At 38.0% G+C, this 17,849-nt stretch overlaps 1 protein-coding gene across 1 annotated transcript in view; it reads right to left on the bottom strand.

Moving 5' to 3' along the window:
• Positions 1-17,849, bottom strand: part of RSBN1 (round spermatid basic protein 1) — a 58,438-nt gene that overhangs the window by 26,379 nt on the left and 14,210 nt on the right. The window contains exon 2 of the mRNA XM_039460947.2: positions 16,023-16,696. Coding sequence (XP_039316881.1) covers positions 16,023-16,696 — 674 coding nt within the window. The remainder of the gene's footprint in view (positions 1-16,022; positions 16,697-17,849) is intronic.

The following is a 17,849-nucleotide window of genomic DNA, read 5'->3' as shown; positions in this document are numbered from 1 at the left end:
AGAATGATCATCACTGTCTTTCATCTCCACATCTCGACCTGCTGAAAAGTCTTCAGGAGCAATAACACTCACAGAGCTATCACATGCTATGATAACAAAGCCTTCTTCCGTAATATCTCCTAGAAGACCTATCTGAGGCTGTTTTACAGTTAACTTTTTTTTTTAAGTAGAAGTATACTCTAAAATAATGATAAAAGGTATAGTAAATATAGTAAGTGATAGGATATTTTCAGCTCCATTATAATCTTATGAAATCAGTGTTACATATGTGGTCTGTCATTAACCAAAATGTCATTATATAGCACATGACCATATATTTTATGCCACTGTCCTCAACACAAGTATAGCAAACCAGACCTATTCCTGGCCAATTGAAACTTAAAGTCTAGTAGAGAGAGGCAGACATTAATCTAAATAAATATTTAATTATAAACTGTGACATCTTCAGAATGTAAGGTATATGACACTAGGAAAAAGAACATGGGATCTTGATCCGAGGGAAAAAGTGTTCCTTGAAGTAACATTGAGCTCAAATCTGAAGAAAAAGTTCAGAGGGAAACAAAATCTCTTAAGCATTGCCCTTTCTAAGGTCTAAAAGAAAGCTAATGATAGTAAACACAGAAAGCAGAAGAGAAAAATAAACATGAGACTGGAAAAATCAGCTGTGGCTGAATTATGGAGAGCCTAGATCACATCAAGGATTTTGGAAAGCCACTAAAGGATCTGAAGAGAAGGAAAGTTACCCAATTTGCCTTTGGTTTTGTTTAGTTTTTTCTCAGAGGGTCACAAAAAGTAAGGAGGTCAGTTAAGAGTATCAAAGATGACTACCAAGTTCTGTACTTTGGAACCTGATGGAGAAACTACTTTCTCTTCTGGAGGAGGACCAGGTTTCAGTGTTTTGGACATGATGAGATAGAAGAATACGATAGATTGAAAAACGGCTTCCAAAGAACCTAACCCCTAGAACCTAAGAATGTTACCTTACAGTGAAAGGGACTCTGTAGATGTGAATAAATTAAGGATCCAGAGATGGGGAGAGTATCCCGGACTATCCAGGTGGGCTTAAGTGTAGTAACGGGTGTCTTTATAAGACGAAGGCAGAGGGAGATTTGACGAGAAGGTGATGTGATGATAGAAGCATAGCCTGGAGTTTCCAACAAGTTTTCCTACTTCCATAATGATGAAAGGCAGTGATGCCTTTATTGAATATGAGCTCAGTTCTGACAAATAAGATAAAGGGTTTTTTTTTCCTGCTTCTAGGATGGTAGAGCCGTCTTCAGCTTGAGCCTCCTCCCTACTTAAGTAGTTGAATTGGGATTTTTGTCTTGGCTAAAGTTAATAACCAGTGCTCTTTTTCCTTTTTTTTTTTTTTTTGAGACAGAGTTTCGCTCTTGTTACCCAGGCTGGAGTACAATGGCGCAATCTCGGCTCACCGAAACCTCTGCCTCCTGGGTTCAGGCAATTCTCCTGCCTCAGCCTCCTGAGTAGCTGGGATTACAGGCACGCGCCACCATGCCCAGCTAATTTTTTGTATTTTTAGTAAAGACGAGGTTTCACCACGTTGACCAGGACGGTCTCGATCTCTTGACCTCGTGATCCACCCGCCTCGGCCTTCCGAAGTGCTGGGATTACAGGCTTGAGCCACCACGCCCAGCATAACCAGTGCTCTTAATTTCTCCTTATCATTAGAGGGCTCAGTAATCATTTAAGTTGTGCAATCATTTGTTTGATGGAAGAAGGGGCCACAAGCTAGGAAATAAAAGACACAAGAAGCTAAAAGAGGCAAAAACTTGTTTTTTTCCCTCAGAGCCTTCAGAACTGTTGTTTTAAACCATTGTTTGGGGGCCAGGTGCGGTGGAACACACCGGTAATCCCAGCACTTTGGGAGGCCAAGGCAGGCAGATTACTTGAGCCTAGGAGTTCAAGACCAGCCTGAACAACATGGTGAAACCCTATCTCTACTTAAAAAATACAAAAAAATTAGATGTGTGTTGTGGTGACTGCCTGTAGCCTATTTCTAAATTTTCTGTCTTACTGAACAGAGTTCATAAACTAAATATACTGATTTAATTAAATCTTTAGAATATACTGGTACCTGGTAAGGCACTCTTCCATCATTACGTTTTATTTTCTGGCTGTTCTTGCCTACTTATTTTTGCACATAAACTTCAGTATCTGCTTGGTTATCTAAAAATAAACAACTATTTATATTTTCTTAAGATTGTGTTCAATTTATAATTTAGGGAAAATTGTCATTCTGATGTTGATTCTTCTTCCCCTGTAACATATTAATGTATCTTTCCATTTAAGTCCTCTTTTGTGTTGTCATGTTTCAATATTAATAGGAAGAATCTGGTAAAGATGAAAAGGTAAAGAACACTGCTGTTTGAACATGGTAGACTGAATGCATTACTTTTTTCTATTCCTTATCAAAATCCCACTCAAGTGAGAATAAAATACCAAAGCTATAAATCCCAGAAAGTCAAAGAAAATAGAAGTAAAAACTACAGATACAAGCTGCAGATACAAAACGTTTTTGGAAGGTGAAAAATGTACAGGGAAATTTGCAAACTGAGAACTCCAGGTAAGTTTTACAGAAGGTGAGGAACAAAGCATGAAACTAAAAACAAAAAATATAGGTGTGGAGAGAGATCCAAGATGGCTGATCACTAGCAGCTCGGGATTGTAGCTCCCAGTGAAAGCGCAAAGAACCAGAGGACGCCACACCTTCACATGCATTCTTGTTGCTCACGCACCAGGAGATTCCCAGCGGAGGAGCCCCACGGGTCGCCAGCACGACTCTTGTGACCGGCGAGGCGGTTTTGCTGGCGCCTCGGAGCGTCGGTTCTTAGTGCAGAGTCAGAAAAGCACCATCAATCTTAACGCTGCTGATTTAGTCGGCGCAGTGGGTTGCTCAGATTTCGGTGCTGAGAATCAGTAAGTTGGACGTCCACTCAGAAACCCAATTACAAAGACAGTAATTATAAAGACCACAGATGGATAAATCTACAACGAAGGGAAGAAAACAGCCAAAAAAAAGGCTGAGAATACCCAAGATCAGAATGCCTCTCCCTCAGCAGGGGATCACAGTCCCTCATCAACAACGAAACAAGGCTTGATGGAGAACGAATGTGTTCCAATTACAGAAGCAGGCTTCAAAATGTGGATAATAAGAAACTTCTGGGAATTAAAAGAACTTGTTCTAACACAATCTAAAGAAACTAAGAACTTTAAAAAAAGGTTTGACGAAATGTTAACAAGAATACACAATTTAGAGAGGAATATAAGTGAATTGATGGAGCTGAAAAACACAATACGAGAACTACCTGAAGTATGCATGAGTTTTAACAGCCGAATTGATCAAGCAGAAGAAAGGATATCAGAGGTCGAATACCAACTCAATGAAATAAAACTAGAAGACAAGATTAGAGAAAAAAGGATAAAAAGGAACGAGCAAAGTCTCCAAGAAATATGGGACTATGTGAAAAGACCTAATCTACGCTTGACAGGTGTACCTGAATGTGACGAAGAGAATGAATCCAAGCTGAAAAATACGCTTCAGGATATTATTCAGGAAAATTTTCCCAACCTAGTAAGGCAGGATAATATTCAACTCCAGGTAATACAGAGACCACCACAAAGATATTCCTCAAGAAGAGCAGATTCACCAGGGTTGAAATGAAGGAGAAAATACTAAGGGCAGCCAGAGAGAAAGGTCAGGTTACCCACAAAGGGAAGCCTATCAGACTTACTGCAGATCTCTCAGCAGAAACCCTACAAGCCAGAAGAGAGTGGGGACCAGTATTCAACATCTTTAAAGAAAAGAACTTTCAACCAAGAATTTCACATCCAGCCAAACTAAGCTTCATAAGTGAAGGAAAAATAAAGTTTTTTCTGAATAAACAAGCACTCAGAGATTTCATCACCACCAGACCTGCTTTACAAGAGCTTCTGAAAGAACCACTACACATAGAAAGGAACACAGTATCAGCCTTTCTAAAAAATACTAAAAAGAGCATCAATAAAATGAAGAATTTACATCAACTAATGGGCAAAATAGCCAGCTAATATTAAATGGCAGTATTAAACTCACATATGTCATTATTAATTCTAAATTTAAATCAACTAAATCCCCCAATCCAAAGACAGACAGCCAATCTGAATAAAAAACTAAAACCCATCAGTATGCTGCATCCAGACCCATCTCACATTTAAGGATACACAAAGACTCAAAACAAGGGATGGAGAAAGATTTACCAACCAAACAGAGAGCTAAAATAAATAAATAAAAAGCAGAAGTTACAATTTTTGCCTCTGATAAAATAGTCTTTAAAGCAACAAAGATCAAAAGAAGCAAAGAAGGACATTATATAATGATAAAAGGATCAATGCAACAAGAAGAGGTAAGGATCCTAAATATATACACACCCAATACAGGAATACCCAGACATACAAGACTAATAAAGAGACTTAGACTCCCACACAATAATAGTGGGAGACTTTAACATTAATATTAGACAGATCAATGAGACAGAAAATTAAAAACGATATCCAGGACTTGAACTCAGATCTGGAACAAGTAAACGTAATTAACATTTATAGAACTCTCCACTTTAAATACACAAAATATACACTCTTATCAGTACCACATCATATCAACTTAGAAGTTTAAACGAAATGTTGGTTGGCTCCTTGTTTGTTATTCTCTTCCCTCATTTTCTTTTATGTCTCCATTATAGGACAATTATAGGCATACCCATATTTAGATTGCATTCTAGCCCGGGCAATAAAGCAATACCCCCATCCTCTCTCCCTCTTCCTCTTCTTTATTCTTTTTCTTATTAAAAAAAAAAAACATATATATATAGGTGTAAAATCTGCTTGAGTCAGTGAGATCCTTCGCTATCCCATACTCCTTTTTCCTCACCCAATTTGTGGTGAAAGTGAACCAAATGACTACAGACACAAGTATACAATGCACAAGTATGGGACAGAACCATTATACTGAAAGCAGGGAATTAAGTAAAATCCCAGTTATTTAACAATGCAATCACCTAATCCCTTCCAAGAATTCTAGCAGACACATGGTATAAGCTACTACTCTACCCCCTGACAAAAATGTATATTTTTAGATGTAGAAATTAAAAGCCCCAGAAAAAATATCTGTAAACACTAACATTTAGAGCTTTTCTCACAATGTGACCACATTCCCTACCCAGTCTTCAATTGATAAGTCCCACCCATGTGTTCACAGTTAGTAATCAGTTTTATAATGACTCATGTTTAAACATGAACAGATCACGATCTGTTTGATGAAAACATGTAACATAAACAGAAGACTAAAACAAAAGCAAAAAGAACTTAAACAAAACAACTTAGAGTATAAAAGAAAATTTAAAAAACAAGTACAGGCCCTGCGCGGTGGCTCACGCCTATAATCCCAGCACTTTGGGAGGCCAAGACTGACATATCACAAGGTCAGGAGTTCAAGACCAGTTCGACCAACATGGTGAAATCCCGTCTCTACTAAAAAAGCAAAAAAAACTTAGCCATGTATGGTGGCAAGCACCTGTAATCCCAGCTACTCGGGAGGCTGAGGCAGAGGAATTGCTTGAACCAGGGAGGTGGAGGTTGCAGTGAGCCGAGATCATGCCACTGCACTCCAGCCTGGGTGACAGAGTGAGACTCTGTCTCAAAAAAATAGTAATAAAACAAATAAAAACAAGTACAATTAATATCAGAGAGATGAAAAAGGATATTGTATCCATGAAACAATATAAGATTATTAAAAAAAGAACAGAGAACAAGTTCTCAAATTGAAAACATTACAATTGACATTAATCAACATTAACAAGTTAAATCTAGCCCTAGAAAGCAGGAAAAAAGACAAAGAAAAATATAATAGGAAAGGAAAGAAAATTGGAGGTTCAACTGGGAGGCCTAACATACAATTAATAAAAGTTTCAGAAAAACAAAATGAAAACTGAGAAAGAAAATTAACAAATAGTATAAGAAAACTTTCCCTAAAGAATAGATTTCCACATCAAAAAGAGTGGTGGGGGTAGGGTTCAACTGTATTGATGACATTTTTTTTCTTGGGCAGGTAGTAGGAATGAGTGATTATTATTTTTTCTATCTTACTGTGTGTCTGAAATAATTCACAGTAATTTTTTTAAGAAAAATGATCTATCTAAAGGCATATTATCCTTGGTACTCAGACAGTCTGTAGTGGAGATTCTGAAAGCTTCCAGAGAGAAAAAAGCAAAACACACAAAGATCCGGCGCTGGATTTCTCACCAGCAACACTCTAAGTTTAAAGGCACTAAAGCAATGCCTTTATAAATCTAAGAAAAATGACCTTCAATCTAGAATTCCATATTTAAACTCTATCAATCAAATATTAAAGAAAATTTTTCGGCCGGGTGCGGTGGCTCAAGCCTGTAATCCCAGCACTTTGGGAGGCTGAGGCAGGTGGATCACGAGGTCAAGAGATAGAGACCATCCTGGTCAACATGGTGAAACCCCGTCTCTACTAAAGATACAAAAAATTAGCTGGGCGTGGTGGCGCGTGCCTGTAATCCCAGCTACTCAGGAGGCTGAGGCAGGAGAATTGCCTGAGCCCAGGAGGCGGAGGTTGCGGTGAGCCGAGATCGTGCCATTGCACTCCAGCCTGGGTAACAAGAGTGAAACTCCATCTCAAAAAAAAAAAGAATTGAGTTGCTGAATTCGGGCAAGAGTCATGGAATGTCAGGCAGGATAAAGGACAAACAGAAATCCCAGGATACATATGTGGATAAAAAGACCTATGGAGGTAGGAAGATCCCTTTGCCAGGAGTTGGACTTCGACCTGGGAAACAGCTAGACCCTGTACCCCGCTCCTACCACTGCCCAAAAAAAGACATTTACACAAATGCTTACTGTAACACAATATTATAAAACAGTAAACAAACTCAATGTCCAAGAACAGGAGAAATAGTGATTGTAATATTGTACAATATATATCTCATCTTCATCCCTATTTTCTGAAGTAGGGCTCCTAAACTCCTTGTTAAATAACAAGAGCTGTTTTATTGTATGCTAATATTAACTAAGAGCTTTAGGGTGGGGCTGGTCATCTGAAAAACAAAGCTACAAATAGAGGGTTGGGACATTCAGCCCTACTCCCAACCTCCAGGGAGGGGTGCTAAAGTCAAGCTGACCACCAATGGCCACTGGCTTCATCAATCAAGCCTACATAATGAATGTAGCCTTCATAAAAACCCAAGAGGTTCAGAGAGCATCTGGATGGCTGAACACATGAAAGCAGACAGGAAGATGAACAGGAACTCATACACTTGCTGGGAGGGCGGCACACCTCAACTCCAAGGGGAAAAAAGCTCCTGTACTCGAGATTCTTCCAGACTATGTATGCCCTATGAATCTCTTCATATGGGTATTTGCACGCTTTAAGATATCCATCATACCAAACCAATAAATATAAGTTATTTCCCTGAGTTCTGTGAGCTACTCTAGCAAATCCACTGAACTCAAAGAGGGGATCATGGGAAACCCAACTTAAAGCCAGTTGGTCACAAGTTCCAGAGACCTGGACTTGTGACTGGTAGGAAGGAGGGGTCAATCCTGGCGACTGAGCCTCTATCTGGGATCCAACATTCACTGTGGGTAGTGTCGGAATTGAACTGGATGACACCCGGCTGGTTTCTGCTGCAGAACTGATTGTGTACTTGTTGTGGGGGAGAAATCTTTCACATTTGGACAAAGAAGTTTTCTGTGTTGATTGTTGTTGTCTGAGAGCAGAGGAAAAGGTGTTCAAAAACAAGTGATACAGTCGCCCAACAAAATACTAAACGGTTAAAATTAATGCAGAGTTACATGTATCAAAATCATCCTCAAAAACAATGTTGAACAAAAATAACCTGCAGAATGATACATACAGTACACTATAGTTTTAAAACACAAAGGTATGTATATTGTTTTTATGTTCATATGGTATAAACAAAATGTTAAAAGATGCAAGGACATGACAAGCCACAAGTTCAGAAAAAAAATGTACTTCTAGGGAGAAAAGAAAAGTTGTTGTTTAAAAAAAAAAAAAAAAAAAAAAAAGGAAAGACACAAAGCAGAAATTCGCTTAATATATTTTATACTTTTATTTATGTGGGGATGGAGGGAAAGGCTGGAGGGGTAAGAATGGGTAATTGACATCAAAGATCCTAAGCCAATGGGTACAGAGTTTCTGTTTGGTATGAGGGAAAAGTTCTGGAAATGGTAGTGGTAATAGAACCATATTGTGAATATACCCAATGCCACAAAATTATACATTTTAAAATGGTTAAAATAGTAAATTTTATATATATTTGACAGGTTTTAAAAAACCTTAGCAGGCTAAGGGATGGTATTCATAACACAAGTAGACAAATTAGCCTTTGAGGAGGAGACAGAGTAGGAATGAGGAAAAGATGTATAAAGTTTAAGTAGTATTTACTAAAAATAAATACTAAGCAAGCTAACCAAAGAAGCAGGCTTCCCAGGCAATGTTGACGACCCAACAGGAAGCCTTATAAAACACTATGAAGAGGCAAAGTCCCCAGTGATGACCAATAAAAACAAGATTTTTTTTTTTAAGTTGCACTTTGTAGAGATCAGGTAAGATTATCTCTTAGTTTATGATGTTCTGAAATTCTAAAAAGATGCTATCTACAGATCAATTGAAAGGAACGAGTTATGACAGATGGCATATGTTTTAAAACAGTGTTTCTTAAACTTGCCTGATCATAGGAATCTAGTCAGTCAAGGTACTTATCTCATACCTCACTCCAGACCTCATGAACCAGAATTTCCAGAAGAGGAACCTGAGAGTCTAATGTATATTTGAACTACCAACCCCAAATTATTCTTAGGATTCGGCAAGTCTGGGCAACTATGGCCTGGAAATAGCACCTGAAAGAAAAGAACAAGTTGAGTTCTGCCACTTCCCAGAGTTTATATACTGAGGCCTAGGTAAGTATGAGACCAAAGAACAGAAAAGACTAAAGCTGTCATGGAAGCAGGATACATGACGCCAACAGGAAAAGCGCAGCCTTTAGTAAAATCAGAAGGTAAAGTGGGGAGGGGAGAAGGATGTGGCATCAAAGAGAAATATGCCTATTAAAAAAAATAGTAGTTTTTTAGTTTTGCATAAAAATTTAATAGACTTATATCTGTAAAATGTCAAACAATTATCTTTGAATATATATACTGCTCTCAATAAATACGTGCGTTTTTTTTTTAGAGGAGGACAACACATTTAGTACATATGTAGTCCTTTAAATTAGAAACTCAACTTCACAGTTATGCTATATGAATTTCTGAATTAAGTAAGCTCAATTGTATCCCCAATACATATGGCTTTTACAAAGGACAGTTATAAATCTGTTAATAAATCAGGAGAACACCAAACAAGAAATGCACTGTGTGGAAAACCTTGGGCATGGGGGTTAAGAGGGGGTTATTATTCCACAGAACTCACATTTCAGGAAGAAGCCTATTCGAGCTGACTTTTGAAAACACAGAAAGGAAAAAGTTAGCCAGCAATCTTCCTAACCTTGTGACTTGTGAACAGAAAGGCATTCCTACTTTAAAATATGTAGTGAAAAAACAGTGTGACTGGGTCTAAGTGAGTAAAATGAGAGAAAAAAAGAATCAAGCCTACCATCTTTATGTATGCCATTTTATTTTATAAAACCTTCTACTTAAAATGTTTATTTCTCCTTTCATGTAACACACACTAAAATGTAGAGTGCCTTAAGAGTTTCTCAGTTATTTCCAAAGCTATATACCACTCTACTAGTTCCACTCTTCATTAGTACTACCAATTTATTATAAAATGTTAATTAGTCCAAGATCAGAGTGCATATAACAAGCCCATATAAGGCCTTGTACCAACACACAATGAGGGAATAATATTTTTTGTTTTTCTCTGGAACCGTACACACTAAAATTGTACACACCAATGCTATAGAACATTACCAATTTACAGAGTAATAAAAATAACATAAGAAATAAAAGTACCTACAGTTAAAAAGCTTTGATTTTCAGTGAAACCTCAAAATTATATATGAAAATTTTTTTGAAAAAGATACTTAAAATATGCAGATTTGGCAATCTCCCCTCCCCACAGCAAACATACAACACACACTTCTCTCCCGTATATCCTTCAATTACTTAGTTGCTAGAAGGTCTCAGATGGTAATATTGAAAACAATTCCCTTTTAACTTCATTATATTTTTAGTGTTCATTGTTTGCATTTGCAATTTATGTATAGATTTTGAGACCTATCTATATAGGCTTGGTGGTCCATTTACCAGTAACATCAGCAAGACCAGAAAATGCAGTCTATAGGCAGAGCTAGTGGCTTATACCTGTAACCCGAACATGTTACGAGGCCAAGGCAGGAGAATTCCTTGAGGCCAGGAGCTCAAGACTAGCCTGGACAACATTGTGAGACTCTGGCTCTATAAAAAATTTAAAAATTAGCCAACTGTAGTAGTACACACCCACAGTCCTAGCTACTCTATTCAGGAGGCTGAGGCATTGGAAATATCACATGAAAGCAAAGAACAAGTTGAATTTCACCACTTCTCAAAGTGTATGTACTGGGGCACTGTGGAGTAAGAAACAGTAGAAAGGACTACTAGAGCCTAGGAGTTCAAGGCATCAGTGAGCCATATCACACTTCAGCCTGGGTCACAGAGTAAGACCCCAACAAAGAAAGGAAAGGAACAAAGGAAGGGGTGGGAGGGGAAGGGAAAAGGAAGGGGGAAGGGAAGGGGAAAGGGGAAGGGAAGAGGAAAGGGAAGGGGAAAGGGAGGGGGAAGGGAAGTGGGGAGGAGGAGGGGAAGAAGGAAGGGAAGGGAGGAAGGAAGAAAGGAAACTCAACTTTATAAAGTTATCCTGTATCAACTGCTGAGAGTTAAGTAATGAAACAAGGATCAGCTTACTGTTTCAATGGACATCATAAATTTTTCTGCTCTGGTGTTAGAACGTTTGAGTTTTCTAGACTGTTAAAACCTTATATGTGGATCCTAGCTTTAGCCACCACAATAATTTCAAAACATAAAAATAACAAGTTTTAATTTTTCTTGCACAAAATCTACATTTTACTTTCTCCTGCTTAGAGGAGCTGAGTTCTAAAGCTTCTAAACTTTAATGTGTATATGAATAATCTTTTAAAAATGCAGATTCTGATTCAGAAAATCTGGGTAAGAGCCCAGTCTACATTCCTAGCAAGTTCCCTGGTGGTGCCAAATTCACATACAGAGCACACTTTGAGTAGCAACATTCTAAAGAAAAGGCGTAATTTCCAAGAGTATTTAGATGTCCACTGTTTACAAAGCACTGATCTTGAAAACGTCTCTAATTCAATTCCTAATTGAGAAATCTACCACTCTTCCATCCTTACTTACTGGATACTTCATATGGATGAAATAAACACTTCATTCTTAAAATCTAGAAAACTTCTAATCTTCCTTCTGCCCTTTTTTTTTTTTTTTGGTCTCTTTCCATGTTCTTCATACTTACTTGTGGGTGCATCACAAGATTCCCCTCTTAGTTTCATCTCTTTTCCAGCGCTATTGCTGGGTCCATTTTCTGCATCTCTGTATCTTCTGCATTAATGGATTCAACTTCTGTATCTCCAACCTAAACACATCTCTTAAACTTAGATCCACATATTCAGGTCCTAACAGTTTTTTGTTTTGTTTTGTTTTGCTTTTTTTGAGACTTGCTCTGTTGCCCAGGCTGGAGTGCAGTGGCGGGATCTCGGCTTACAGCAACCACCACCTCCTGGGTTCAAGCAAGCCTCCCCAGCAGCTCGGATTACAGGCGCCCGCCACCATGTCCAGCTAATTTTTGAATTTTTAGTAGAAATAGGGTTCTACCACATTGACCAGGCTAGTCTTAAACTCCTGACCTCAAGCAGTCCGTTCACCTAGGCCTCCCAAACTGCTGGGATTACAGGCATGACACCATACTCAACCTCCCAACAGTTATTTCTAACCGTAAACTCCCACAGGTACCTTCAACTCAAAATATCTCAAACTGAACTCATCCACACCCTCCAGTCCTAGAAACCAGCTTTTTCAACCCTGCACTGACTTTGACCAACATCACCACCCACTCATTTGTCCAAACCATATCTGAAGATATACCTCTCTCTTACCAAGACTAGTTAAATCTCAACCTTCTAATTATTTCTCAAATTTCTTTCTTTACTCTGCAGTGTCAATACCAGTTTGGACATGGAGCATTTACGATCTGGTTACTATCATAACTAACTGGTATTCTTGCTTCCAATCTCGTATTCTGCCCCCATCCCATCCTCCACATCCTCCACACTATTATATAATTTTTGCAAACATAAATTGACAGCAAGCATTTCCCTATTAAAATTCACCAATGACTCCCAATTACCTTTAGGAAAAAGTACTAACTTTTAAAAGCATATCATATAAGGCTCTTCACAATCTTGATTATGTCTCTCTTTCTCTGGTCTCAACTCCTCCCGTCCCTTAACAGTCAGTGTATATTCTTGCCATGTCAACCTATTTGTAGCTCCCTCTAAGTGCAACATTCTCAAATGCCTCTGTGTATTTGCATAAGCTATTATTGCCTTAAAATGTTCTTACCAAGTATTAACATGCTTTCAAGATTGTACTCAAGCATCACATGGCTTAAAATGCCTTCTCGAATTACCTCAAGTCTGCATTAGGTAACACCACAGACAGCACTCCCTCTATTATAGGGTTTTCCCTACGTATACCTCTACTCCAATAGTACTCTGTATAATTGCTAGTTTAATCATCTCCCCTACAAGACTAAGCTCATCAGTTAATCCTTTTAAGAACACAGTGCCAGTACATGGTAAGTTCTCAGTAAGTGCTTGCTGAATAAACTACCTTGAAATATAGTCATAAATAAGTATTATGTCTATATATTTAAAATAGAAATAACTTCCAATAACTATGTCTCTAAGGCAATACAAACTTTATGTGACTTTATAGAGTTGTTTTTTTTTGTTTTTTTTTTTTGAGACGGAGTTTCGCTCTTGTTACCCAGGCTGGAGTGCAATGGCGCGATCTCGGCTCACCACAACCTCCGCCTCCTGGGTTCAGGCAATTCTCCTGCCTCAGCCTCCTGAGTAGCTGGGATTATAGGCACGCACCACCATGCCCAGCTGATTTTTTGTATTTTTAGTAGAGACGGGGTTTCACCATGTTGACCAGGTTGGTCTCAATCTCTCGACCTCGTGATCTACCCGCCTTGGCCTCCCAAAGTGCTGGGATTACAGGCTTGAGCCACCGCGCCCGGCCGAGTTTTTTTTTTTTTGATACAGAGTCTTGCTCTGGCACCAGGTGCCAGGCTGGAGTGCAGAGGAGCAGTCTCAACTCACTGCAATCTCTGCCTCCTGAGTTCAACCAATTCTCCTGCCTCAGCCCCCCAAGAAGCTGGAACTACAGGCATGCACCACCATGCCCAGCTAATTTTTGTATTTTTTAGTAGAGACAGTGTTTCACCATGTTGGCCAGGATAGTCTCCATCTCTTGACCTCATGATTCTCCCACCGTGGCCTATTCATAGGTTTAACAGAACTTCACAAAATGTCAGAAGACTTCACATAAGTCCAAACTACCCTAAGTATTTGCTTAATTCCCAACGATCTAAAGGATTTGTTAAAAATATTACAACTAAAGCCTTTTGGATGTTGTTTCACACGGCGATAATTTCACTGACCACAGTGTTTGACAACTAAAAGCACTAATCTCTTCTACATGGTAAAATGACGTGAACATTGTTCAGGTGGCCTGGGTTTGCATCTGGACTCTTGTACTTACTACCTATATGACCCTGGATAACAAACAATGAACATCTCCTAGCCTCAGTTTCTTCCATGGGAAACAGAGATAAAATTGCTTACCTACCTTCCCACTAGGTTGTTTCAAATATTCAGATACGAATGTGAAAGCATTTCTACAAACCATGAAGTGCTAAATAAATTTCAACTATTGTGTTAACTTCCATTCCAACATCTGCTAAAGCAGCAAACTTACAGTTTAGCAGGCCTCCTATATCCACACCATACTCTTCTCTAATGACTGAAAATTCATAAATAAAATTAATATGACAACCAGAGCATAGGACTCATTCAACAGTCTTCAATATTCTTATATGGCTGAAGTGCTTAATATCTAATTTAGTAATAATCTGACATGATCTTAAAAAGTGGTTAAATCTCAAAGTAAATATCAAGGTAAGTTGTTGGTACAGTCATTTAAATTTCAGCTCCATTTAAAAAAATTAATTAGAAGACAAAAATCAGCAGGGAATATTTCAAGATATTTTCTTTTATTGACTACTTAGGATACTGTCAGCTGACATACAAATTTGATTCACTATTAACTAATATGAATGCTAAAAGTCCCCCTTACAAAACTGGGACTTTTCCCCAAAAAATTTCTGACTTATTTCTCAGAAATGCTTGTTGGTCTACCAAAAGAGAAAATTTGCTGCATTTTTCTAAACTAAAAAAAATGATAGAGCATGTTAATTTTGCTCTCAGCAATATCTTTCCTTGTTAAATACGGAACTTATGGAGATTATGAACTATATTAGGAGAAATGGTTTCAATCTCTTCTGCAGTATTTATAAAAACAAGATTCCTTGACCTTCAAAGGGCAAAACTGAAAAAAAAAAGAAAAAGAAAATCTACTACAAAAGTCAGCACTTCGGTACCTGGTTGTGGTAACAATGCCAAAATCCAAGACGAAGCCCTTTATTGCACATGGTGTTCCAACATCTTGGGCAGCCCCATCTTGCGACCTCTCCACATTGGCTGCTCCTGCTCTCTCTACTGCAGAGAGAACTTCAATTAGAGAAATTCTGAAGCTCATAAATCTAAACTGGATACTCCCCTCATTGGAGGCAAAGACAATAAGACTCACTAAAAAGATTCAAGTTAGAGGAGGTTTCAGATAAATCTAAGTGGCTTAAAACCACTATAATTCAGGCAGCTGAGAGTCTTATTATGGCAACAATCTATTTACCTAAAAAAAAAAAAAAAAAATCGTAAGGGAAAAGAAAAGCAGCAAATTACCAGACAGACTGAAAAAAGAGTACATATAATCATAAATGTTTAAAAAGTAAAAGTCTCTTCTCCCAGGTCCAGACAAAAGTAAAAACGAAAAAAGAAAGAAAAGTAAAAGTCTCCACTAAAGTTGAATTTGTAATATGTACTACATAAACTTATAGCTGATATACGTAATATATACTGCGCAAACTTCAATTCTTATGAGAAAAGCAAGAAAAAAACTAGGACAGATTATTAACTTTTAATGCCCTAAAATAACTTCACTGAAAAAAATGTTTGGTTAAAACCACTGGTTAAGAAGGAGACGCTTCCCTGCTGACTTAAGCCTAGCTGCCCAAGCAAGGCTTCAGAAAATGTCTTCACCTACAACAACGCCTAGGCAGAAGGAGCAGAGGCTCTGGCGGTCTTCCTAGTGACCCTTCCAAGTCACGTTAATAGGGTATATTTCTGGGATGGACTGCCAACAAGTTACTGAAAGATATATAAAAACTACAAAAACCTGGCAAATAAACAGGCCCATGCCCTCATGTGTTTTATGATGATATAAAATCAAATCTTAATTGAAGTTAACCTGAGACCACCAGATCTCAATCACATCCTTCATACTAACATTACCTGATTTGTGAAAGACCAGATAAGCTTTCAAGCTAGTTTTCCATAAATATTTGTAACAATGCATAACATGTATAAATCATCCCTTCCAGCAAATAAGAAGCCCCACCCAAAGAACTTGGTAACTAAGACTTTTCAATTAGAGGAACAGACAAACAATTGAAGCACCTTTATTACCATAAACTTGTTATCAAATGTGCTGGTATGTGCTATGCAAAAGAATGAGGTTAATTCTGTTTAGAACTGTATTTACTAAATAATTTTTAACAATGATTTTCACCTTACCTGAGTATGAAAATTTGAAATGGTGGTTGTTTCAATATCTTTCTTGCCCAGAATTTCCATTTTCACTGGAGTGTTGGGGAAATTAAAAGCAAAGTAGTCCAAGAAGTCTGGGAGATAAGCAGCCGCTCCATGCACTATTGCTAAAGCATAGTAAGCAGCATTTTTCTCATTTTCACTGAATGTCAAAGCAAGAAACTCCTCAGAAAATCTCTCCATCTCCATTGGAGACAAAAATGAGAGTTCATCCATGTAAGCATGAAGGACAAGAGCACCACCATTGGACTGGTGTTCCTCATGAATAAAGTTGCTAAACTTAGTACCTGTTTTTAAGAAATTTCTACGAATAGAATGTTCCTGGTGAGTCATGAAAGGTGTTTGTACTCCCTGGGGTACCCGATATTCTTGCATGCCCAAATTTAATCGGCACAGCTGTTCATCTTTCAAATACCTGAAGGACTCCTTATTAAGTCCTGAAGTGCTATTTATTTGTCCTTGGGTGAGTATTTCTTTACTGATGCGGGTCAGGCCAGCACAGACGGTTTGTACTTCCTTATTGTACATTTTAAGGCGTCTTCCACGCATGTCTTCTCGGTGTTTCTTTTTCTTTTTCTTCTTTATTTTCTTCACGACAAAATCATCAGCTCTCTGGGTTTTACCATTTTCATCTGGTGTTTCTGGCCACAATAATTAAAAAGAAGTTAGTTGCTAGGACTAGTGTCAACATACAAGCTTCTTAAGGTACCTGATCTCATTAAATACCCTACCTCAATTTCTCTGAATTTGCTACTACAACTTACATGCTTAGAAAATGAATGAGACAGAGATCTTAAAATATAATAATATTCTGAATTGAAGAAAAGAATAAAAGAATTGAAAGTATCCATTTTTCAAAGCAGTTTTACTGATAACAGAAAAATCAGAAATAATTCACACATCTGAAAAAAAGAAAATGGTTAAACAAATTATGATATAGCAATGGTATGAAACATACGATAGCTAAATATGATAATTCCGAAATCATAACAACATAGATCCTTTTGTTCAGTAACCTTGATAAAATTTAAATTTAAGCTGGGCATATTTTGCTATTGGCCTATGAATTACTATGATACATATAGGCAAATCAAAGGCAAATTAAGCCATGAGATAACATTTTTTCCTATCAAGATGGCAAAGTTTGTGGTTTCTGGCCATTCTCAACTACTGTTGCTGGAAGTATAAACTGGTACAACTTTCTGAAGGCCAATTTAATGATACATGTCAAAAGTCTCCAAACCACCATCGCATGTGTATACCTATGTAACAAACCGGCACGTTCTGCACATGTACCCTAGAACTTAAAGTATAATTAAAAAAGAAAATTCTAATCCTCAGACCCAGAAATTTCACTTCCAAGTAAATGTTATCTAAGAAAATAATTGAAAATTAGCAAGGCATGGTGGCTCACACCTGTAATCCTAGCACTTTGGGAGGCTGAGGCAGGCAGATTGCTTGAGCTCAGGAGTTCAAGACCAGCCTGGGCAACATGATGAAACCCCATCTCTACTAAAATACAAAAAATTAGCCAGGCATGGTGGTGTGTGCCTGTAGTCCCAGCTACTCGGGAGGCTGAGGCAGAAGAACTGCTTGAACTGGGGAGGCAGAGGTTGCAGTGAGCCAAGACCACGCCACTGTACTCCAGCCTGGGACAGCGCAATACTCCGTCTTAAAAAAAAAAGAAAATAACTGAAGATTATATAAAGATATCCATGGCAGTATTATTTAAAACAACAAAACAGGGAATGTTCTAAATGTCTAGTAACAGGGGACTGATTAAACTCTGATAGT

The sequence above is a fragment of the Saimiri boliviensis genome, chromosome 11 (genome assembly GCF_048565385.1).
Source record: "Saimiri boliviensis isolate mSaiBol1 chromosome 11, mSaiBol1.pri, whole genome shotgun sequence".
Classification (NCBI taxonomy): Eukaryota; Metazoa; Chordata; class Mammalia; order Primates; family Cebidae; genus Saimiri; species Saimiri boliviensis.
Note: the sequence above shows the minus strand (reverse complement) of the source record. Positions and strands in the feature narration are given on the sequence as shown.